The following is a 24,169-nucleotide window of genomic DNA, read 5'->3' on the forward strand; positions in this document are numbered from 1 at the left end:
TTGATGTCCAAAGGCAGTGGAAAGGGTTCCACTACATCAGCCCATGCCCAGGCTGCATATGTCTGGGACAGGACTTGAAGCCAACAGGGCAGCAAAGCCCTCCTATCAAAGCCAGCCTTCAGCCAACTGAAGCAGTGGCTCCCTGAGACCCTCCTCCCCTTTCCCCGTCACTTCCAAAGGGCCTCTCCCTCTTTATGTAACTGCTCTCGGGGAGGGGACGCTCAGGAGCTGATGCCAGTGTGCACTGCTCCCCGTCCCTCCTCCCGACAATGCTAAGGAAAGGCCATGGCACAGGCGCCCCCCACTGACAACACGTGGTGGAGCAGGCACCTTGGAAGGCTTCACACTCCAACTGTCTCTGGGTTTTTAATCTGGCATTAAAACATATGTTATGCTTATAATTCTCTGCAACATGAAATTAAAAGTGCAAGAGAGACAACTCAAAAGGCTGAAGCAACAGGAAATGGGTCCTTTCCATTAAAAGGTGCAAGATTTTGTTTTGAAGTCACTCAGCAAAGACTGACAAAAGACTCGCTTCGAATGATGGGACCAGCAGGAGAGCCGACGCTCAGACACAAACGAAAGACTGACTGTGTGAAGCAGGAAGGAGAAAGCTGATTCCAGAGCTAATAAGGGCAGGGAACAAAGCTGATGAGAGAAAACCAAGGCAACTACACAAGAGAGTTTTACAAAAAAGATTTCAAATGAAGAACAGGGGGAAAAAAAATAAAAAAAAAATGTATTGGAAAAGAAGGTTCCTTTGGATGTGCTCCCCTCAGACCCTGACACCCATTCCTGGAGGGAAGCCAGGCAAGCACAGCTGGTCTGACAGATGAGGAACGTCAAAGAGGCCACGCAGCTTACCCAGTCACCCAGACAGCCAAGCAAGGAGGGAGTGGCAGAAGTGAGCATGGTGGAGGTGAACATGACAGAGGTGAGTATGACGGAGGTGAGAGCGATGAAGGTGAGTACGGTGGAGGTGAGAGTGATGGAGGTGAGTATGGTGGAGGTGAGAGTGATGGAGGTGAGTATGGCAGAGGTGAACATGGCGGAGGTGAGTGGTTCAGGTCTCCTGACTCTCAAGACCAGGGCTCTTTCCATGTTCAGTAGTAACTGCTTACAGGACAGATATGGCTGTGTCTGGGTGAGAACTGTATATATATGACCTAAAATAAAATAGTCTCTGGAAGTCTGCAAAAGGGAGGCAGTGTGTCAGGAGGGCAGCCTGGGAGTCAGGAAGACTTGGGTTCAAACCCTGCTTCTGACAAATATGGACTGCATCCCATAACCTCAGTGCCCCAGGCAGGTGGCTATCTAGGGGCAGAAGCTGTAGAGGACGTGCTGCTGCGTGTAGGGTAGAAGGAGTTCCCTCAGCAGGATACTGCTGCCTATAACAATGAAATTAGTGGTCTACTCCAAAAAGTCTAAAAGAACAACTGAAAGCGATCACATGGATTAGAAGAGAATTCAATAAATTCAGTAAACGTTGCTTACACACGTACTACGTGTCAGGCACTGTGCTAAGCCCTGGGGATATAAAAAGAGGCAAAAGACAGTCCCTGCCCTCCAGGAGCTCACAATTTAACGGGGAGACAATGTGCAAACAAAGATATAAAAAGCAAGCTAGATACAGGATAAATAGGAAATAATTACAAGTAGGGGAAGGATTCCTGTAAAAGGTAGGATTTCAGTTGGGATTTAAAGGAAGCCAGGGAGGTCAGCAGTGGGAGCAGAGGAAGGAGAGCAATCCAGGCACGGAGGACAGACACAGAGAATGCCCGGAGAGTCTTGTTCATGGATCAGCCAGGTGGCCAGAGTCACTGGATCAAAGAACAAGTGTGGGAGAGTAAAGTGTAAGAAGACTCAAAAGACAGGAGGGGGCTAGGTGATGAAGCGTTCTGAACTCCAAACAGAGCATTTTGTATTTGCTCCTGGAGGCAAGACAGAGCCACTGAAAGGTACTGAGTGTTGAGGGAAGGGGTAACATGATCGGACCTTTGCTTTAGGAAAATGACTTTGGTGGCTGAAGAGACAATGGACTGGAGTGGGAAGAGACTTGAGGTCAGCTACTGCAATGACTGGAGGCTACTGCAATAAGCCAGGTGAGGTGATGAGGGCCTGCCCTAGGTTGGTGGTAGTGTCAGAGGAGAGAAAGGGGGATATTCGAGAGATGTTGGAATGGGGAAATCTGCAGGCCTTGGCAACAATTTGGACAAGTGGGGTGAGGGGCAGCAAGGTGTCGAGGATAATCCCTGGGCTATGAGCCTGAGAGACAGGAAGGAAAGTGTTGCCCTCTCTAGTAATAGGGAATTTGGGAGGGGGGAGAGTTTAGGGGAAAGGATAAGTTCTGTTTTGGACATACTGACTGTAAGACATCTATTGGACATTGAGTTCAAGATGTCTAAAAGGCAGTTAGAAATGTGAGACTGGGACAGGATAGGTAGCTTTGAGAAACATCAGCACCGAGAGGATAATTAAATCCATGGGAGCTGATAAGATCACCAAGTGAAATAGTATCAAGGGAGAAGAGAAGAGGTCCAGGACTGACCCCTGAGAGACACCTATGATTAGAGGGTGTGTTCTGGAGGAGGATCCAGCAAAGGAGACAGAGGAAGGGCAGTCTGTGAGGTAGGAGAACCAGAGAGCAGCAAACCTAGCAAAGAGAATATCAAGGAGGAGAGAGAGATCAGAAGCCGCAGAGAGGTCAAAGACAATGAGGACTAAGAAAAGGCCATCGGATTTGGCAGCTAAAAGAGCAACTTAGGAGAGAGCAGTTTTGGTGGAGTAAGGGCAGAAGCAGATTGTAAAGGGTAAAGAAGAGAGTAAGAGGAGAAAAAGTGGAGGCCTCAGTTGTAGACGGCCTTTTCAAGGAGGTTAGCCACAGAGGGCAGAAGAGAAACAAGAGACAGTTAGCAGAGATGGAAGGATCAAGTGAGGGTTTTTTCAGGATACAGGAGACCTGGGCATGTTTGTAGGCAGGAGAAAAGGAACCAGTAGAGAGGGAGATACTGAAAATAAGTGAAAGAGGGGAGGACAGAAAGGACAATCTATTGAAGAGGACAGCACGGAATGAGATCCCTTGAGCTGCAGGTAGTGGGGCCAGCACTTGATGTGGGAGAGGTGACGAGTTATGGGAGATGGGGAGGGAGGAGCTCTGAGGGAACGGCCTGAATTTTCTCTGTAAAATGTGAGGCAAGGTTCTCAGTTGAAAGGGTTGAGGGAGAGAGAGCCATGGGAGGTTTGATGAAGGGAGAGTGGGATAGTAAGTCTAGCAGCAGTGAGGGCCCACTTGAGGTTGCGTAACCTAAATCTGTAGAGGACTCAACCAGAATGATTGTGTGATTTTCTCTACATTCATTCATCATCATGTGTGCAGGTGCGAAGGCGACAAATGGTGGGGGTGATCCAAGGCTGGGGCTTGGCTAGGTGTAACTGGCCATGTGGAGACGGGGCTAGGGACTGAGGAAGAGAGGAAGACAAGGGAGAACTGAATTAGCTCACCAAGGGGTCAAGATGGGGAGAAGAGGAAAGAGTGCCTACTATAGGGGAGATGGCCTAGGAGAAAACTGAAGGGTCAAGGGATTGAAGGTTATGGGGCGAACAAAGAGTAAGGTTACACAAAGAAAGGCAGAGGGAGAGGTGAAAGGTCACTCGATTATGATCAGATAAGGGAATTTCCAAATTCTTAAACACGGGGGTGGTACATCTGTGGGTAATGGCAAGATCCAGGATGTGAGTATCTTTGCAGGCAGCTGACATGGAGTGGAGGAGTAGCTGATGGGAGGAGAGTAGTTTGAAGAACTGAGTACTTAGGGTTAGAAACGTGAGCTTACAGACTCCAAGAACTTAGAACAAGTCTTATAGAAATAATCCTGTAGGAAAGCAGCCACATACAAAAACCCGACAGAACACCCCAAAGCACCAAGTGTCCCCATTCCTTAGGTTCATGATGCTTCTGGACAAGAAATGTCTCCCGTGAGTGGAAAGGACATTGAAAATGATGTTCACCTTTTACGAGCTAAGATGTTCGAAGCTCTTGTGATGTGATCCTAGCTTAAAATGAGAAATGCCCACGTGAAGAAAGGTAATGAGTTTCCCTAACTCACCCTCTCGAATACCAGTCCTCTGCTTCCACGGAACATCTTGGCACAGTTGTTCAAATATCCAATCTGCTTCTTCTGATTCAACAAAATTGGGAAACAAGCGTATCCTGACAAAGGAAGCAGAAGCATGACAGGTTAGAGTGCACCAAGGTAGAGATAACGTCTACAGATGTTAAAGCAAACAGCCAATCTATCGGGGCATTCCCACCTCCTATTAATCAAAAGGCACTTTGGAAAACCAAAGTCAGCAAGGCAGTGAGCAACCAAGGGACACCGTGTGTGACTGGACAATACTGTGCTGTGGAAACTAGAGGGGACTGGGCCATAAAAACATGCAAAGAGACTGCATAAGCTGGAAATGTTAAGACAGTACCCTACTTGGGATCTTTAAAAGGACTAAAGAGGTCCAGGCCAGCAACAATATGCAAGCTCAATCTGTTTAGGGGATCTGGCAGAAAATACAGTCCACAGAGTGCTCAGTAAGTTCTATCTTCAAAAAAACACATGACTGCTCTGCAATAATTTTTGCAAACAGTTACTCTGCTCAGGTAGGAAATAAACAAAGTATACTAAAAGCTTGTAATATGCCATATAGTCAAATGAATTGATAGTAAAAAACAAACAAACAAACAAACAAAAAAAAAACCCAATAAGATCCCTTGTGAGGGAAGGAGGAATGTTTCATAAAGCCAGGCAACAAGAATGAGAGAAATAAATGCATCCAAGATAAGAAAGGTGGGCAGAGTAGAAAGATGCATGAACAAAGGATGCTCACGCATCTCAGCCATGAGACACAAAGTATGCCAATTTGTGATGTAATGACTGTATGCTATAGTTGAGAAAAAGAATATAAACTACTTGGATGTAGCCCCTGACCTTGGTTCATCTGAAAACACAGGCATCTGAGATAATGAACAGAATCACTCCCTAACCCTGGCTGTATGCCTTTGTGTTTTAGGATCAAACATGAGGCATGCCATTCCCATATCTGCCCCTCTTCTATCCCCCCATCCCTCCATTCACTCCCAAATCCCCCCCCATAGCAAAGGGAGAGGCAGTATCTGGTCAGGCGAAGACAGTACTGGTAGGCCACTCTCTTCAAGCTGCTCAGACCATGATGGCCTAAAGCCAATGATTCACGGTTCAGGTCTTCAGGATGAAGCACACAAAGACAAATGAGATTCTCCAAAGGATTGCTCCCGCTCTCTGATCTTGTGGGAACCTTCCAGCTGTCCAACAGCTCCCCAGAGAACAACTATCCAATGTTCTCCCTATTCCTGGGAGTGCCCTCACTCTGGAGATGGGAAGAGGCAGTGAAGAGACCCTAGGATATGTGACTTTGGGCAAGACGCTCCACCTTGATGAACCTGTTCTAAATCTATAAAATGGGGGAAATGATCCTTGTAACCCCTGTCCCACTGGGCTACTATGAGGAAAGCACTCTGAAATACCTAAAATGCTGCATAAATGTAAGTTAATATTATTGTTAAGTCCTTAGTCTTGTCTCTTGACAATAAACTATTGAAGGGCAGAGTCTATGTTTACTCTAGGTGCTATACAATTCCCATAATGCAGTGTTATCATACACAGTGGGCAATCCTTGTCATAGCAAAAGATGAATCTGGGGCAAACAACACTGCGATCTATGATGTTTTCATAGAAAACTTAATTACTCAAGTGTTAAGAAAAGTAAATGTTCTAGGATTTACAGTCTCCTGAATCAAGAATTTCCCTTTGAACATCCCTCTGCCAGTTCCAAGGAATGCTATGAGATGCAAATATAGGCAACAGGTCGCTCTGGTCAAAAATTTCATCGCCTAGAGGTCAACCTCCTGGACATTCATCACTTAAGAGGACAACTCAGCACTCAGCCAGGCTGGACCTTGGACAGCAGCCACAGACTGTCGCCAGACCCATACTTAAGGTCCTTGGAGCTCAGTGGAACCTGCCAGGTTCCTGTTTCCCAGGCAGAGCCTTCAAAGCTCATTTGTAATAAGAGTGATTCCTTAAGAAGACAAACATACCAGAATTTATCTGGCCAAAGGATGGCTGTATCCTTCAAAATGGTCACATTGGGAGGTCTCTTGTTCATTCCAACATTGGAACTGCCTTCAGAAGGACAGCTTTTAAATATTCTCATTTGCGACAAATCTTCACTGGGGGGGATTAAATTCAGTAAAAACCATAAGCAATTTGGAGCCAAAACTGATGGAAAATAGTGAGTGAAATGGCAGTCTGTGTCAAAATGTGGCCTGACTACAAAATAGTAAGGATGTTCATCCCGGGTGCCTTACAAATGGGTTCCGAAGGTAATTCCCAAAGGCACTCCATGAACCATCCAAACCAATAGCATCATCACTAAATGGCAGAGTGAACAGCATGCTGGATCTAGGACATCAGGAAGCCTTGAATTCAAATCCTCCCTTAGATGCTGGCTGTACCACCTGAGCACATAGTTACTGAGCCTCTCAGCTTCAGTTCCCCATCTGTAAAATAAGGACACTGAATGAGACAGGCTCTAAAGCCCCAGCTGCTTCTAAATCTGTGCTCCTATGAACTTTCAAAAAAAAATTCACTCAGATCAATTAAGTTCTGGTTTGCTTAAAATTTTTAAGTGTCTTTTTTCTTCACATCTCATATTTTCTATGGGTGTAAAAACTATAAGAATGTAGTTTCATTTTCTTGGATACCGGTGAAGTAGCCTAGGCCCCAAGTTAAGAAACACCTGTTCTGGCACTAATTCTCCCACCAGCTTGCTCAAGGACCTGGAAAGTTAACTAAACAGCCCTTCTACAGCTGTTAAAGTTAAAAGAAACTTGCCTTTTTAATCTTTGTTTCAAGGGATGGACCACTGGGTAGGGAAGGGAGAAAGGCTATATTCAGAAATGAATGTGATGGAAAAAAAACAAAAATGTCCATGAAAATCAGATTTTTAAATCCAAAAGGAATTTTTGGAAAAAATTAGAGATCGTTTTGTCCAACCCCCCTCATTTTACAGGTCAAGAAACAGAAGTATCCTTGTTCTCTAACCCAAGCTGCCAAATAGGATTCATGAGTTTGAAGTCAAATGTTTCAAATCTCGGCACATATACAGGTGTATCTTCAGAGTCAAGTCCTCAGGTGGGTACTCCGAAATGACAGGGCCTTACTAAGAACCAGCCCCTTTACTGCGAGGCTTCACTCACTCACCGAGAAATGCCTGTGGGTGATGCACTGATTTCGTAGACACCTTCTTTGCTAAGGAAAGAAAACAAAAGAAAAAATTTTAATATGAGAAGTGGTTTTTACAGGCTTACAAGTATATACTCAAAAGGCCCAGAGAGCCAAAGCAGGGATGAATGGTAAGACCTACTGTCTGAGCAAATGCCCCCTCCTCTTGCTGAAGGCCAGATGTCCACAAAGGACAATATTCATAGCCTTATTAAATAGGAAAGTTATGGATATGAGGCTATGAGGGAAAATAACATGGACTCACTCCTCAATATATCTACCCACAGTCTCCTCTTAACTCTCATCCAGTTTGCTATCCACTCAATATTCAGCCTGTGCACATACACTGGGCACCAAATTACCCCATCAGCCTTTTCTCCTATTACGTGTACAGCTGCAGATTTTCCTTGTCTACCAGCACCTCTAAAATGGCTCTCTGGCTCTAAGCTGGCTCCTGTAGAGGTTGTGAAGGACGTCTCCAACCCTAGCAACAACTTTAAAATGGCAGTTTTAACCAAGAAACCAGGGTGATTTTAAAGGGTCTAATGTAGAAGATAACAATGCATTTTCTTTTAGTTTCTGGAAGAATTAAAAGACAAATCTAAAATAATCTTTCCCTGGGACTGGTGATTCAAATGCCAAACTGTTGTCTGTCCAATGATGAAAAAAGGCTGCCTGCTTTCAACATAGCTATGGCTAGACAGCAAGGCCAGGGGAAGTAAGCTAGACACAGAATTTTTCAAATGAGACACAGAAATGGAAAACTAAAACCTCGAGGGCAAAAGCCTGAATAATGCCTTACGGGAAACATCAAACTTGGCACTTCTCTAGGGCTGGAGTTTTTCTGAGATCCCAAAGATCTTGCCAAACCTAACCACATAACACAGCAGTGAGGAAAGGAGACATAAAACTCTTGAGACGAGGGGCTAGACAATTGCTCTGGGTCACAGAGTAAGTCACTGATGGAAAAGAACCCAGAAGTTATCAGATCATGCAGACAAGGATAGAGAGGGGTGTAGAATGAAGTATTGAGTCTGGATACCTTGGTTCTAACCTTGGCTCTGACTACTACTAGATTTATAGACTGGGGAGGCAGCATTACACTTGCAATGCTCACAATTCAGAGTTGTTGGGGGGAAATGCTTCCTAATCCCTAAAGTGCTAGAAAAACAAATGCTACTGTAAATAGATTATCTGGAGTCACATCAAGATTCACGGACTACAAGACAAAAGACAAAAATGGTTAATATTGGAGGGGTTTCGGGAAGACACGTAGCATGCTCTTGGTGTAGCTATGGAAATCAATGTGGAATTATGCTAAAAAAAAAAAAAAGAGGCCACATGTTCATACCCTCTAACGCTGAAATCTCACTGTTAGGCATATATTACAGAAAGAAAGTCCTATACAAAATATTCATAGCAATACCTTTTTGTGGTTGCAAAGAACTAGAAACCAGGTAAGTGCCAACTGACTTGGGAATGCCCGCATGAATTGCAGTACATGAACATAAAGGAATTATTCATGCACTATGAGAAACTACGAATATGAGAAACATGGGAAGACAAATCGATGTAAAGTGAAATAAAAAGAACCAGGAAAATAACAGACACCAAAACTGCAACAATATAAAAGAAAGAAAAAAAAATGAAACTGAACTGTGTGTGATTAGAATACCAAGTTGATTTCCAAAAAAAGAAATGAAAAAATGTGATTTCTTCTCTTCTTTGCAAAGGGGGGGGACTGGACACTATGGATGTGGGAGGGTGCACATACTGAAAGACATGCCAATGTGCTGGTTAGTTTTGCTGAACTGCCATTCCAAAAACACAAACAAACAAACAAACAAAAAACCAGACCAAAAAACTTTTTTTTATTCTTTGTTACAAGAAGACTTGCTGGGGAGGGGAGAAGGATATATTCAGAAATGAAGGCAATATTCAAAATCAAAGATAACAATTTTTTAAAATTTAAAATATTTGTATTATACATACAAGTTAGTAGGAAAATGTATTAGGAACTGTCAAGGGCTGAGAATGCTGGAATATACTCAATTAGAGGCAGTCGAGGGTAGAGGAAAGAGATAGACTTCAGAGTCAGGAGAGGCCTACGTCTGACTTCCAGCCCTGTCATTACTAGAAACTCAACTAACTTCTGGGAATCTGTTTGCTCATCTCTAAAATGAAAGATATCACTTAAATACTAATTGCCCCATTTTGGCTTTGTAAATCTTACAGCACTCTAAATGTGAGCTATTATTAAAATATAAATGCACAAAATGGAAATCTTCCTATGAAGTTCCTGTGAGCACGAAAGCTTAAGGGGAAAGGGTTGACTGGCAGCAGTAAAGTCCCTGGCATTCGATCTACACGGACGTGACAGCTCTCAGCATGAGCTGGCCCATAAACATTTGCTGTTGTTCAGACATTTCAGTTGTGTCCCACTCTTCATGACCCCACTTAAGGTTTTCTGAGCAGACATACTGGAGTGGTTTACCATTTTCTACTCCAGCTCATTTTATAGATGAGGAACTGAGGCCACAGGGTAAGTGAGTGGCCCAGGGTCCCACAGCTAGTAAGTGTCTGAGGCCAGATTCAAACTCAGGGAAGATGAGTCTTTCTGATTCCAGGCCTGGCACTCTCTCCATTGTCCTGACCAATAAACATTAGACTTCTACATGATAGAGGATTTCAGGGCTAACTAGGACACTTACAGCAGGAGGACCCAAGAGGGCGAAGGACCTCAACTTCAGGCAATGTGAGCACTCTCACCCTTGCCCCAGTGGCCTCAGGCCCCAAACTGAGAGATGGGCACGTGCAGACCCCAGCATTATCAGGGAAGCTCAGACCCCATAAGCAGATCAGGCTATCAGTTCCAGCCTCCAGCACAATCTGAAGAGGAATAACCCGGGCAGGAATTCCAGTTGAAGAAAGAGTCTGCGGTTCCATAAAGCTTCCTAAGCTCCCCAGCTGGCTGACAGTGGCAGCGTCCAGCTCCCGTCTACTGCTGCTCAGGCTCAAACCCAGGTCAGGAACTTGCAGAGCTCAGACCAGACCAGAGATTGCGAGGGAAAGCAGATTAAGGGAGGAATTGGTCTAAGCAAAACAAGCCCTAAGTCCGTACAAGAACACTGATAGCAAAGATCAGGAATCTGAGGGGTTGTCCGTAAATTGGGCACTGGTTGAACAGGTTATGGTACATAAATATAATGGAATATTGTTGTGCTGTTAGAGAAATGAAGAAGAAAGTTTCAGAGAAACCTAGGAAAATTTCTATGAATTGATGTAAAGTGCACAGAACTAGGCAAGGATAGGCCAAATGCTCTAAGGTTCACTTTTTGGTGATGTAATATAAATTAAGATGGTATTATGAAGGGACTATGGCGCTTCATATCTGATAAAACTATTTATTCCTATGTAGGCTGGGTAACTGACCTGGAGGCCAGGACTCAGAGAAGTATACTTGTCAATGCATATCTTTGTTGAGTGTTTGTTTATATTTAGTAAAGTGTTTGTTTGCTTTTTAATTTGTCTCACTGATGCAGTCTCTCCAAACTATGAACTTGCATTTGGAGCCAGCATGTACTTGTCCTAAGAAAGGAATCAATCAATCAACAAGTCTTTATTAAGTACTTACTATGTGTTTAATAATCGAGATGATATTTAAACCCGTAAGAGCTAACGAGGTTACCAAGACAGAACAGAAATAAGGCCCAGGAGAGAGCTTTGGGGTATGTGAATGGGGTTGGCGGGTACATGACATGGCAGGACGGAGGAATGAAGAATAGCAACACGAAAACTCAAAGGCGGGAGCATATCCAGGAGGAGAGCAGTCCACAGTATCAAGCAGAGAGGTCAAAAAGGATGAGAATAACAAAGAGCCAGCAGACTGGGCAACTAAGAAATCACAGCCAACTCTGGAGAGAGCATCTTCATTTTAGTGATGAGGTCAAAAGCCACACTGAGTGAGAGGAGACGAAGTGGATAAACAAGAGTAAATGGCAAGAGCAGGCATTTGGCAGCGAAGGGAGGAAGGACAAAGGATGACACCCTGAGGGTGGGGTCAAGCAAGGGCTTTTTCAGGATGGGAGAGACCTTCAGACATTTAGAAACAGTAGGGAAGGAACTACTCCATAGGGAGAGGTTGGACGCTGGTGGGGGGAAGGGAGGGAGGCAGAGATGAGAGCAGGAATGACAGGATAGATCATCTTTGGTCATGAAGGGACTTGGTCCAGTGGGGAGAGGCAGGGATCACACACACTGGTCCTGCAACATCCCAAAGAAAAAATAAGCCTGAACAACTGCTCAACAGCACAATTAAATCCAACAATGAGCAGTTAGTCAAAAAGCATTTATTAGGCACTTACTAAGTGCAAGGCATCAAGCCAAGTCTTAGGAATACAAATACAAAGAGAAATAAAGTCCCTGCCCTCAAGGAGCTTATATTCTAATGGGGGAAGACATCAAATAAAAGGAAGCTGAAAAGGCAGGGTCCCAGAAGGACACCTGGCCCAGGGGCATGCCAGACAAAGTCTGGAGTACAGCCGGGAAAGGAATGAGAGGAAGCTGGCCTGGTTCCCCTCCTTAAATGGAAGGCCTGGGAGGAGTCATCAAATCAGAGGAAGAGGTCAATGGGCAGGGGCAGCTAGGTGGCGCAATGGATAGAGCACTGACCCTGAGGTCAGGAGGACCTGAGTTCAAGTCCGGCCTCAGACCAAACACTTGACACTTACTAGCTGTGTGACCCTGGGCAAGTCACTTAACCCCAATTGACTTAAAAAAAAAAAAAGATGCAGCTAGGTAACACAGTGTATAGAGGACCGGCCCTGGAGTCAGGAGGACCTGAGTTCAAATCTGGACTCAGATACATAATACTAGCTGTATGACTCTGAGCAAGTCACTTAACACCAATTGCCTCGCAAGAAGAGAAAAAGAAAAAAAAGAAGAAGAGGTCAAAGGGGCAGAGGATAAACTTCCAGTATCTGAATTCCAAGGCTGGAATGAACTTCCAGGATGAAGGACCTGGAACACATAGAAGAAGTCTGGAGAACAGCAATGAATTCATGTCATGTGATGAGATCAAGGATGCTTACTGACCGAATCCTAAGGAAATAAAGGTATTTTGGATATCACAGGATTTTCACACATTTCACCTGCTATAAAGGTTTTGACTCGATGGAAATTTGATTTTTTTGCCTCATATATATGGGAAATCAAGGTGATGGGGACAGGAAAAAAACTTCCAGAACAATTTTGATAATTAAATGTATTAGCTTTTTCTGTTGATAATGTTTGCTTTTACCATCCAAAATACATTCATTTCTACATATATCCCCACCCCCTGCCCTCCTCTACACAGCAAGCCATCATTTAAATCAAACGAGAGAAAGAAAAGCAAGGGAATAGCTAAACAAATTGTACTAGACAAATGTGATGGAATATCACTGCAAGAAAAAAAGTAGTTCAGCAAAATCTGTCAGCACATTATGTGTGACAGAGTACGTACATCCATAGACAGCCCGCCTCTGCAATGAAGGGAGGGCTGCACTGCTGTTTAAAAAGCATGCTCTTCAGTATTTCACTGGCTCTCTGATCCATGGGGATGTTCCCACCCATAAGTGGAGATCCAAAAGCAAACCCACTAGCCACAAAACAGGTAGATAAGCACCTCAAGCACACCTGAGGATAAAGTGGGAACAAGCTCTGCTTTCTTTTTCTCCCTGAAAAAACACATTAAATCCAATTTTCAAACCAGACCCCCTTACCAGTACCTCCTGATAGGTGTTATGACCCTGCTGTACTATCCTGAGCAAAGAGAACTTCATACTAGCACCCTGACTTTGGAGCTTCGAGGAACCTGTATCTACAGTAAGAAAACGGAGGCCCAGAGGATGGAGGCAACCTGCCCAGTCGGAGATCATTAGAGATTTTCCAACATTCTAGGTGGGCCATCTGCAAAAAGTCAGACACTATCCTGCATAAAGGCAAGGACAGAAACAAGACTAATTTGTCAAACTAAAGAATGGTTTCTGTTCCTCTTGGCAGGTGCCTGGAATATAAGGACCAGAAAAGAACTTAAAGACCATCTAGTCTGCGTTCACCATTTTGCAGAGGAGGAAAGAGGCTCCAGAAAGATGAAGGGACTTGACCAGGAGTACTTGGCTGGTGAGCCAAAGAACCAAGGCCTGAACTGAGGTCTTCAGATCGCAAGGCCAGGCTCTGACCATCTTCACATACAGTGGAAAGGTGAGAGGTGCAGGAAAGCACAACTAACAATCTGCGCAGATCTGGGGTTGGAATGTTCTGTACACTGATCAACTAAGAAAGGGACTGCTCTGGAAGAACAAGGTAGTTCTGATAGACGCACAGAAAGCTCACCCTGTTTTCTTGCAGCTTTTTAAGCATTCTGAGTCAAACCAGATCTGACGTATGTCTGACATTCAGTGTTTCAAGGACTCAAAATGGATCTCCCTCTGCTCCCTCCAAACAAACATAAATTACCTCAGAGAATCCCTTCTGCTCACTTTCTCTGGAAATCAAAGGGAAGTGGATGAGAAAAGGCACACCACAGCTGAAACCTGCTGCACAAAGTTCTTCCTCCCTTCTCAACGGCATCAGCAAATTCAGGAAGGCCTCCAAAGGGGCCACGTGAACGCTCCTTCAGAAGAGGGAGAAGCCCGGGGATCAAACCTAACAGGGCTTCCTGAACTGCAGTGAAGATTCAGGCTTCACATTCGGTGTTGTACCACCGGACCTCTAAGAATCTTTTTTACTCCAAGGTTCTGTGACTCATCAGCAGTAGATAGAAAACCAATTTCTAAATGGGGGCATTTACAGGGATTCATTGCCTGCTCTATCAGGCAGCATGGTACTCACTCAATCATTTGTGGGTCTGGGATCCGACGGAAAACCTGCAGAAAACAAGCATGGTAGATTTAAGAACCAGAAAACCATCTTAACATCCCGAATTCACAGAGGTTTTCCTATTTCTGCACAGAGAAAGCGGAAGGAGGAATTAGTATTTGTACTGCACCTCCTAGAGCACTTGGACTGCAGTCAGGAACACTTGAGTTTAAATCCACTCTTACTAGCTATGTGACACCGAGCAAGTAATTTAACCTGTCAACCTCAGTTTCCTCATCTGTAAAATGGGGATAAAAGCAGTGAGATATTTGTAAAAAGTAATTAGCAAAGTGCCTGACCCATAGAAGGTGCTATACAAAGCTCCTATCATTGCTGCTGTTGTTATTATTATTATATGACAGGCACTGTGCTAAGTGCTTTTTGCAAATATTATCTCATTTGATCCTCACACAACAACCCTGTGAAGCAGGGTACCCATTTTACAGTTGAGGAAACTGAGGCAGACAGAAGTTAGGTGAATTTGCACTCAGGTTTTTCTGACTCCAGGCCCGGCGCCCTATGCACTGTAGTGCCACCTAGCTGCCTCAGTACTTAACACTTTGCTTACCCTGTTCATTCCTACTGAAATGCTCTTAGTTTAAAACTAGTCCTTCCCAGCAGTACCAGCTCCCAAACTATACTAAAAGTAATAATTGTCAAAACAATCTGGACCTGGTTAAAAGATTAAAGAGGCTGAAAAAAAGAAGAGATGAGGTCCACCACATATAAGTAAACAAACCAAGAAGCCTCATGCTCAACAAACCCAAACACCCATCTTCTGTCAGAATTTGACAAAAAAAGATGGATGCTGGAAAACCAGACAGCAGTGTGGCTGAAATCAGGCTTAGACCAACACCTCAAACCATAAACCAAGATAAGTTCCAAATGAATACATGATCTGGATAAAAAAGTTCACATCATAAATTAGAAGGGGAAGAAAGAACATACCTTTCAGATCCACAGAGAAGAGAAGAGTTCATGAACACAAGGGACAGAGGATCACAATTTTGATTGCAATTTATTTTTTTTAATTTTTGCACAAGCAAATCCAATGCAGCTGAAGATTAGCAGGAAACAGTTAAATGGGAACAAATCTTGGCAGCAAGTTTCTTTTTTACTTTCTTTCTTTTTTTTTTTTTGTGAGGCAATCAGGGTTAAGTGACCTGTCCAGGGTCACACAGCCAGTAAGTGTCAAGCGTCTGAGGCCACATTTGAATTCAGGTCCTCCTGACTCCAAGGCTGGGGCTCTATCCACTGCGCCACCTAGCTGTCCCTCAGCAAGTTTCTTTGAACCAGGTCTCATTTCTAATATATATAAATCGTAAGAGTATAAGACCCATTCCCCAACTGATAAATCAAAGGATTTTTCCTTTCACAATGTCGTATCAAAAGACATGAACAGGCAGTTCTCAAGGAAAGAAATCCAAATCATCAATAGCTATGTGAAAAAATCTTCCAAATTACTAATAATTAGAGAAATGCAAATTAATGTAACTATAAATTTGACAAAGACGACAAAAGAGAAAAATGACAAATGTTGGCAAAGACAGAGGAAAACAGAAGCTGTTAGTGGAATTGTGAACTGTTCTAGCTATTCTGGAAAGTCACTTGGAATTATTACCAAAAAGTCACTTAACTATGCATATCCTTTTGACCTATCAATACCACTACTAGGCCTCTATCCCAAAGAGGTCAAAGAAAGAAGTAAAGGACTCATATGTACATAAAGATTCATAGCAGCTTCTTCATAGTATCAATAAGCTGGAAACTAAAGGGGCCCCCACCTATCAGGGAATGGATAAACAAATTATGGCACATGAATGTAATAGACTATTACTGATCATAAAAAATGACAAAAGGAGAGTTTCAGAGCAAACTGGGAAGACTTCTACATAGGAGCGATGGGAGCAGAACCAGCAAAATAATCTATACACTAACAACACCATAAAAAGGAACAAGAACAAAAGACTTTAGAACTCCGATCAGCACATGATTCCGGAAGACCAATGACAAAGAACACAACCCACCTCCTTTCTTTTTTTGGGGGGGAGGGGGCGCTAGGCAATGGGGTTAAGTGACTTGCCCAGGGTCACACAGCTAGTAAGTGTTATGTGTCTGAGGCCGGATTTGAACTCAGGTCCTCCTGTCTTCTGGGCCGGTGCTCTATCCACTGCGCCACCTAGCTGCCCCTCCCACCTCCTTTCCAAGGTGATGGACAACCAAATATGAGGAATGAGCTGCATTTTTTGACGTCGTCAGTATGGTGTGATGATTAAAAAGGTTTGAGAGACGTAGTTTCTGGGTAATTTATTCACTTTATTAGTAAGGCCAGCATGTTATTAATAAAAGGATGGTCATTTGGCCAGCTGTCTTAGACGAAAGGCAATCATGATGGTGGCTCACAGTTTATATATATATACCCTTTGAAGAGCAGGTGTTCAATGAGGGGCTGAGAGTGATATATCATGTCACCTTGGACAGAAAAACTATCTCTGCACTCAGACCACCACCAGCCTTGAGCTATCCAGACAAAAGGATCTGTCTCTACCCAAACTTGAGTAGAACACCATGGGCTTCCCCACCTTCGATGAAATTCCTTGTGAGGTTCAGTGGAGTCTGACCAAGAATGAGGAGAGTTAATTCGATCTCATTATCAGCAATGTCCTTCAAAAGACTGAACTTTTTACTTTTTTAAAATCAGGACTTTAAAATCAGAACTCTGGACCTCCCCAGATTATTGGTTATTAATAATCATTTCTTTCATTGGGAATTTGTTTTGCTTGAATTTATAAGGGTTTGCTTTGGTTTTCTTTCCCTCCAAGGGTGGGGAGAAAATAAATGCTTGTTAACTGAAAACTATTTCATTCCAAAAAATGAATAAAAATTAAAACCACCCCTTTCGATTTGAACACTCATTTTGCCAGAGTCCCCTTGGCCTTGTTCTTACAGGTACTTATGCATGCTAGCACCTTTCTTGGCAGGTGTATTTGTGCAAAGGGACTAGCGGAGGCTGAAGAGAAAGGCAATATGCCTCCAATTAATGCTCTGGCTAGTTAGCAAGCATCTCTGTTAAAGGACTATGGCAAAGAGGTTGAAACCAAAAACTATTATAAATTGGAACTTCTCTATTACTTGTGGATTTCAATTTTTTGATACAATGGAGAACCACCAGTAGTCTCTGCTGAACTTGAACCCTGCTCAGTAGGGAAAACATTCAACAATGAAGTCAACAAATGCTTATTAAAGGCCCATTATGTGCAAAGTTCTGTGCCAGATGCTGGAAAAACAAAGACGAAAAACAGAGGGCCTATCCCGAAGGAGGCTATTTTTCAGGAGGGGAATAAAGCACAAGGACAAATAACAATCAGCTGAGGACCCAGAAGGAAATGAAGCAGGAGAGACTGGGAAGGGAGGGAGGAGTCACTTTGAGCAGAAGGGGTTTTATGAAGGAGGGGGCTGCTGAGAAAGACCTTGAGGGAAAAAAGATGTCTATAGACATAGGTGTCAAGGTGTCAGGGGACTCCCTCCATCACAGGCAAGGAGCACAGATCGCTGGATGGCAAAGAAAGGCCCTTCGAGATAGCTCCATGGTCCAACCCTGGGTTACTGTTTGGATTTTGATGGCTCAGAGCAAGTGTAAACAGCAACTGTTCCTGTTCTGGCCAGAAATCCTAAGGGTCTTCCACTCCAAGACTGATTTTTTTTTTAGTAGATTAAAGAAGCCATTTTTTGCTTCATTTCCTACTTAGCCTTAATCACTGACTGGGCATTGTCTCAGTCAAACTGAGACCTGGGAAAGACCTTAGCTTTAAAAGGTCAAGGTCTCCTACTGCATCCGGTCCCCTCCAGTCATCCTGATCTATATCTTGCCACTGGGCTCCAATGACTGGTGACTCTGCACAGCCCTGTCTCACTTAAATCCAATTCACTTGCAAATCAAAACATCACCTTCCTGATGTCATGGTCCTCTTTGAGAACAACCCCAGGTAAGTGACTGGCTCAGTCAGAAGAGCAGTAAGCAGCAAAGCTGGGATCTGAACCCAGGTCTGTCCTCTGACTCTAAATCCAACATACTTTCCTCATACAGCTGCTCAATCCTCATGCCAAACATCTGGGGCTCTAAACCTTTTCTCAAACTAGCCAACACACTTGATATACTGCTAAGATGCCTCTTCTCTTTTACTATTCCAGGACCAGCTTAGGTGCAGCCTCCTCCCTGCAAAGGCACCACAGTGGGAGGGGAAAGGACACACTCAGAGAAAGGGCCCCAGAGCCCAGTGTGGCTAGAATGCAGAGTATGTGTAAGAGAGCTGTACAAAATAAGGCTGGAATGGTAAGGTAGACCTAGAGTGTGGGTCTTAAGTGCCTGGAAAAGGAATTTACAGACTCATTCTACAGGAAATGGGGATCCACAGAAGACATGTAACCAGGGAAAGAGGCAGGATCAGATCTCTAGGTTAAGGTTACCTGGCCAAGTGAGGACTAAGCACCTTCTCTCTCTAAGCCTCCGATGCTTCCCCATGTCCCCCACCCCCCCTCAGCTGAGGACTTCTTTTCTTCCTTTACTAAGAAAACTGAGGCCATTCACCCTCTCTTCATCTCACAGTCCTTGCAACCATCCCCCAGCCTCTCCTTCTTGACTCCAATCTCTGATGAGGTGATGCTCCTCCTTGCTAAGGTCCTTCTCCTGTACCCTGATCCCACCCCCACCCATCTTCTCCAACACCATTCCTCACTTCTCTCTAATCTTCAACAGGTTCTAGCTATGATCTCCTTCCTTACTGCCTTTAAACATGCCCTAGCCTCTGCCATCCCCCAAAAATCTTCACAGGGGAAGGACGGGCAAAAGCAAGAGAGTTAATCCTGTCAACCAGGAAGACCACTTCTGCCAGTGAGGGGAGAAAAAAGTTATTTACATAACATGAAAGTAAGGTGTTAATGAAATACATTATCAAGTCGATCATCCAGTGCTGCTGGGAGGAATGTTAGTGGCCTGATGCCTGGAACCTCAGGATACTGGTGCTCTATCTTCACCTTCAGAGCAAAACCAGGCTGTGGACGACCCGTGGACCTTTCTTTCCTAGGCTTAGTTATCTGATGGGTAAAAAAGGAACAACACTTGTCTGCTCCAGATTTTATTTATATTATGTTATATTAATTTTATTTATTTTAGGCCTGAACAAAGCACCGTGAACTACTTAGGAGTAGTTTCAAGCTACCTATTTTTGTAGCATTACTCACACAGCCCATCACCTACCAAATCTTGTCACTTCCTCCTCACCATGTCTAACCTTGCCTTCTGTCCAGCCACAGGCTTCACCTCTGGCCTGGACTATTTTAATAGCCTCCTCCTCAGTCCCCCTACCTCAAGACTCTCTCCAGGCCACACCTAGCCAGATATTGGCCAGAGATCTTCCTAAAGCTCGGGTCTGACCATGTCACTCCCCTAGTCAATCAAGTCCAGCAGCTTCTTTCCACTCACTCCACAAGCAAACACCAACTCCTCCAGTGGCATTTAAAGCCCTTCACCACCTAAGCCCATCCTAGCTCTCCAGCCTGTCATGCATCCTCCCCTTCTGAGCCTTAGGGTTCAGTCAATGTCCTTCTCTGACTCTCCCTCATACAGAGCACTTCACTGCCCATCTCCATTCCTTTGCAGACCTGATTCTTCGAGCCTCCAATGCACTCCCTCTCTCAGAATCCACAGTTTTCCTTTAACACTGAGCACAGACACCACCTTCCAGAGAAAGCCCTTCCTGACCCTCCCTGCTGTGGGCACTCTCCCCACCCCTGCCACAAACCACCTTGTACCTCCTGGGTGATACTGTGCATATGTCTGGACGTACATGGTGTCTCTCTTCCCCCCAGAATGGAAGCTCCTTGGGAGTATGGACTGTTTCCTCTTTGTCTCTGTATCTCCAGAGCCTAGTGTAGTGACTGTCTGGTACCTATTAAGCACTTAATAAATGCCTGTTGATTGCTAACTAGTTCTTTTCCTTAATAGTAAATGCATTTTAAAAATTTCTTTGATTCTGTTAGCAGAGCCTGAAGGAGTACTTACCTCTGCCTTTGGTTCTTTATATACAAACTGTCTTTCAGGTGGAAGTGACTCCCTTTTCATCCAGGTCTGTGCAAGACCTTGGGGGGCATGGCCTTTGGCACTGAGAGCTAAAGCAAAGGAAAGAATAAAGTCAGACTGAGGGCACCACCAAACAGCTGAGCAGAGGGAGCAAGCTGGCTCCTCACATTTGACTTAGCAAGCCTCAAGAGCCCTGTCAGTGGCACTGGGCCTCCCTGTCACCTAAGCATTTTGGGGCCCAGAGAGGACGTCGTGTGTGTGTGTGTGTGTGTGTGTGTGTGTGTGTGTGTGTAAGCTGGGATGTTTCAGGGCAGTAAGGGGAAATGTAGACTGTTGGCCCCTCCCCTGCCTTACATCAAGTGCCCTGTACACGACACCATTACTTAAGAAAGACTCCACCATCACAGGACAAACCTCAGGAGCCCCCACTGCCTTGCCTGGCTTCGCAGCAGCCTGACTCTTGGCATGGCCTGCCCAGCCACCCTGCACACGGACTCTTCGTCTCTTGTCATCCATGGTCACAAAAGCACTTCCTGCTCTTTGTCGTTGTCGGTTTCCGTTTGTTTTCTCCCTGAGGCAAACAAAACAGATTCTTTCAGTTAGACCAACTCAGTTCAATTCTTCCAGCCTCTGCTCACGACCCACTAGGCGAGGCCTGGTGCTAGGTGGTAGGATCCATGAAGACCCAGCTCCTGCTCTCAGGGGGCTTTACTTCCACACTGATGGGGAAGGCAGGAAGAATGGATACAAAAATAACAACGACACAAAGCAGCAGGGGATAAACACAAAGGACAATGCTGTTAGAAGCTGAGATCAATTTGTACAGAGGGAGGGACAATGAAATCAAGGAAATCCTCATGGAAAAGGCAATTCTCGGACTAAGCCTTGGAAGGATTTCAATTGCGATAATGGTGTGGGGGAAGAAACAGAGAACGTTCCTAGAGGACGATAAGATTACAGATCTAATGCTGAAAGAGACCTCAGGCCATCTTGTCCCGTCCCTTCACTTTCTAGAGGACAGAGAGGCTCAGGACCTGCCCAAGGTCACTGATTTAGTGAATATCAGAGGCACAATGAGGACAGACACAGCCTCAGAGTGAACAAAAATCAAGTGTGAAGCAAAGTAACAGTTTAAGTGTATGTCCCCTAATGAGGTAACAAAGTGAAACAGTTCTGTGAAAACACATCTTGAGTTTCGGTTATTAGATTCTAACCATTTTATCATGAAATGATACTGGCTGTAACAACTCAAGCACAGTTGCCTGTATCTGATTCATCCTCACCAATCAGTCATAAATCCTGTGTTTTCCTTTATACCAGTAAGAGACAAATTCTAAACTCAGTATCCACTAAAATTATGCTAACATACCTAATCCTCATCAGCCCCCAAGCTTAGAGTCCAAGCTCACTTGTGCACACGGGAAAACAAATAGGTCAAATAATTCTCTCAAGAAAAATCAATAGTTTAGCTGGGTACAGTGGGTGAGGGTGGAGAGCAGAGCTCCCACTGGTGGGGAGAAGTACCAAAAGTAGACTGACTGACACCTGTTCTGCAACGTATAGTCTCTATAGGAAATTGTCTAGGGGCATTGATGAGGTTAAGTGACTTTTCCACAGCACCATAGGCTCCAATCTGGGTCTTTGTGCTTTCTGGGAAGGTTCCATATCCAACACACCAAACTTCACCTCAGGAGCAGCAGCAGATTAGAAAGCAAGTTTTATAAATTCCTAGATTTATGTTAAATGTAAATCCATGCTATAAGATACAGTAACTCACCAACTATTTTATAAAGCAGCTTCAATCACATAAACTGGCATGTGGCTTCAGGAAATACAAATTTTCGTCTATAACATCCAGGGCAGACATGCTGCAAAGAAAAATCAGAAGGAAGAGGACGTGAGAAAGACAGTGAAAATTTTGATAGCCTTAAAATATAAAAACCCCAGAGGTCAAGAGCCATCAATGCATGGGCCCTGCAATGGCACTGTTTTCTACTCATCTATCATCTATTATCATCAATACTCCTGTTATTATTAATAATGCAAATAGCCAGAAAGGCAATGTGGCACAGGTGAGGGGGAACGGCCTCAGAATCAAGAAGCCCTGGGTCCGAGATCCGATTCTGACATACACTGGATTACTCAGGACAAGTCACTTAATGTCTCACAGCCCCAGGCAACTCTCAAAGACTATAAGCAACACAGTACAGGGACATAGCGATAGTGCTGGGTTCAAATCGTGGCTCTACCACTTGCCACCTGGGTAACTTGGACAAGCCCCAACTCTAATTCTAGGAGACCCTCACCCCAATGGATGACATCACGGGTGCAGACCCCCACCTCCCCTCAAATGCAGCAGTTTATAGAGCAATTTAAAGTTTACAAAGTTTGCATACATCTCACTGGAGTCTAGTTATGAATATTCCCATTTTACTAAAGGCACACTAAAGGTTGGGTGACATCGAGGCACAGCTTTAGAGCTGGACGGGGCCTCGGGGTCAAGTCCACAAGCACTGATTAGGCGCCTACTACGGCCGCCAGTGCCTGGCCCGAGGGGCTTGAGATCTAATGGGAGAGGAGGCGACTGGTCCAGGCCTGCCCCATTCTTCGGATGAGGACGCTGAGGCCCCGTGAGGTCGCGGGATTCTCGGCAGGTCACAGGGGTCGTCCCTCCTCCCTTCCCCCCACCCCCGACGAGGGCCCAACCCCCTCGTTTTACAGGTGAGGAAACTGAGGCCCAGCTAAGAATGCAGGAGTCGCTCCGGGCCGGGGCTCTCTTTCACCCCCATCACGGCAACTCGTCCCTCCGCCCCAGATCCCCCTCAGTGCCGAGGCCAGGCAGGGCTGGGTCGACCCGCGACCCGCGCCAGACCCTCCTACACCCACCGGCCCCTTCCCAGGAGAACTTCCGGTCGACCCCGCCGGCGCTCCAGCTGCTTCCGGTGCCGGTGCGCCGCTGCACGCCTCCGGCCTGCAACCCCCTCCTTAGATTTAGAGGGGCCTCCGCCGGTGGGCAAGCAGGTGGAGAGAAAATGGGAGGAGCCAGGCGGGTGGGAGGAGCCAAGAAGGGAGGGGAGGAGCCAAGAGGAGACAGGGAGGGGCCAGGAGGGGAGTGAGGGAGGAGCCAGGAGGGGAGGGGAGGGAGGAGATGGGACAGAGAGGGAAGAAACCTGGAGAAGGGGAGGGAGGTGCCAGGACCGGAGGGGTGGGAAGGCAAACAAAGGTCAAGTGACTTGCCCAGGGTCATACAGCTAATGCGTGTTTGAGGTCAAATTTGAACTCAGGTCTTACTGACTCTGGGCCTAGTGTTCTACCCACTGAAACACCCAGCTGCCTCTTTTATTTGACACATTGGAAAATATTCTGAGGAAGGGTCCGTAGGCTTTATCAGACTGCCCAAAGCATAATGGATAAGAACTCCCAGGTTAAACCCAGAATGTGTGGGGGAACATCCTAAGTCTGAACCAAGGACAAGAATAACGTGGGCAAGCCTTCTGTCTTGCATCACCTCTTGGCAATCATGCGGTGCTTCTGATGACCCCACACTTCCAGTCTGGCATAGGATGCCTTCCGCCATGGGCCCCAGCCTGACTTCCACCTGTCGGGGCCCCCAGGATCTCTCCTTCCTGGGGCCCCTCCGAGCTCGGGTTGCTGAGAATCGTGACTGCCACACGCCCATTTACATGGCAGGAAGTGACCATCTACAATCCTTCTGGCTTCAAAGTGTTGCCATCTACCCTGCTGCTGGACCTGAAGGACCTTTGGCTCTTGCCACTATCCATAGACCACCAGGCTTTGTGTGGTCTCCCCCAACTAGAATGGGAGCTCTGTGAGAGCTGGAACTCTGTTGCTTTTTCTCTTTTTATTCCCACTTAAT

At 45.2% G+C, this 24,169-nt stretch overlaps 1 protein-coding gene across 3 annotated transcripts in view; it reads right to left on the reverse strand.

Moving 5' to 3' along the window:
* ALKBH3 (alkB homolog 3, alpha-ketoglutaratedependent dioxygenase) overlaps nucleotides 1-23,296 on the reverse strand; it is a 49,918-nt gene extending 26,622 nt beyond the window's left edge. Inside the window, exons 1-7 of one of the 3 annotated variants that reach the window (XM_027837667.1) lie at nucleotides 23,179-23,296; nucleotides 22,070-22,160; nucleotides 20,730-20,863; nucleotides 20,275-20,381; nucleotides 14,187-14,221; nucleotides 7,293-7,340; nucleotides 4,107-4,210 (exon numbers count right to left, since the gene is read on the reverse strand). In XM_027837667.1, the coding sequence (XP_027693468.1) occupies nucleotides 4,107-4,210; nucleotides 7,293-7,340; nucleotides 14,187-14,221; nucleotides 20,275-20,381; nucleotides 20,730-20,808 (373 nt within the window). In that variant the 5' untranslated portion in view covers nucleotides 20,809-20,863; nucleotides 22,070-22,160; nucleotides 23,179-23,296. Of the gene's footprint in view, nucleotides 1-4,106; nucleotides 4,211-7,292; nucleotides 7,341-14,186; nucleotides 14,222-20,274; nucleotides 20,382-20,729; nucleotides 20,864-22,069; nucleotides 22,161-22,688; nucleotides 22,898-23,011; nucleotides 23,117-23,178 lie in introns of those variants that run through there. The other 2 variants (XM_027837668.1, XM_027837669.1) reach the window with 2 other exon arrangements.
* Nucleotides 23,297-24,169: the final 873 nt, after the last annotated feature.

This window comes from Vombatus ursinus, unplaced genomic scaffold (assembly GCF_900497805.2).
Source record: "Vombatus ursinus unplaced genomic scaffold, bare-nosed wombat genome assembly UNPS02014822.1, whole genome shotgun sequence".
Taxonomy (NCBI): Eukaryota; Metazoa; Chordata; class Mammalia; order Diprotodontia; family Vombatidae; genus Vombatus; species Vombatus ursinus.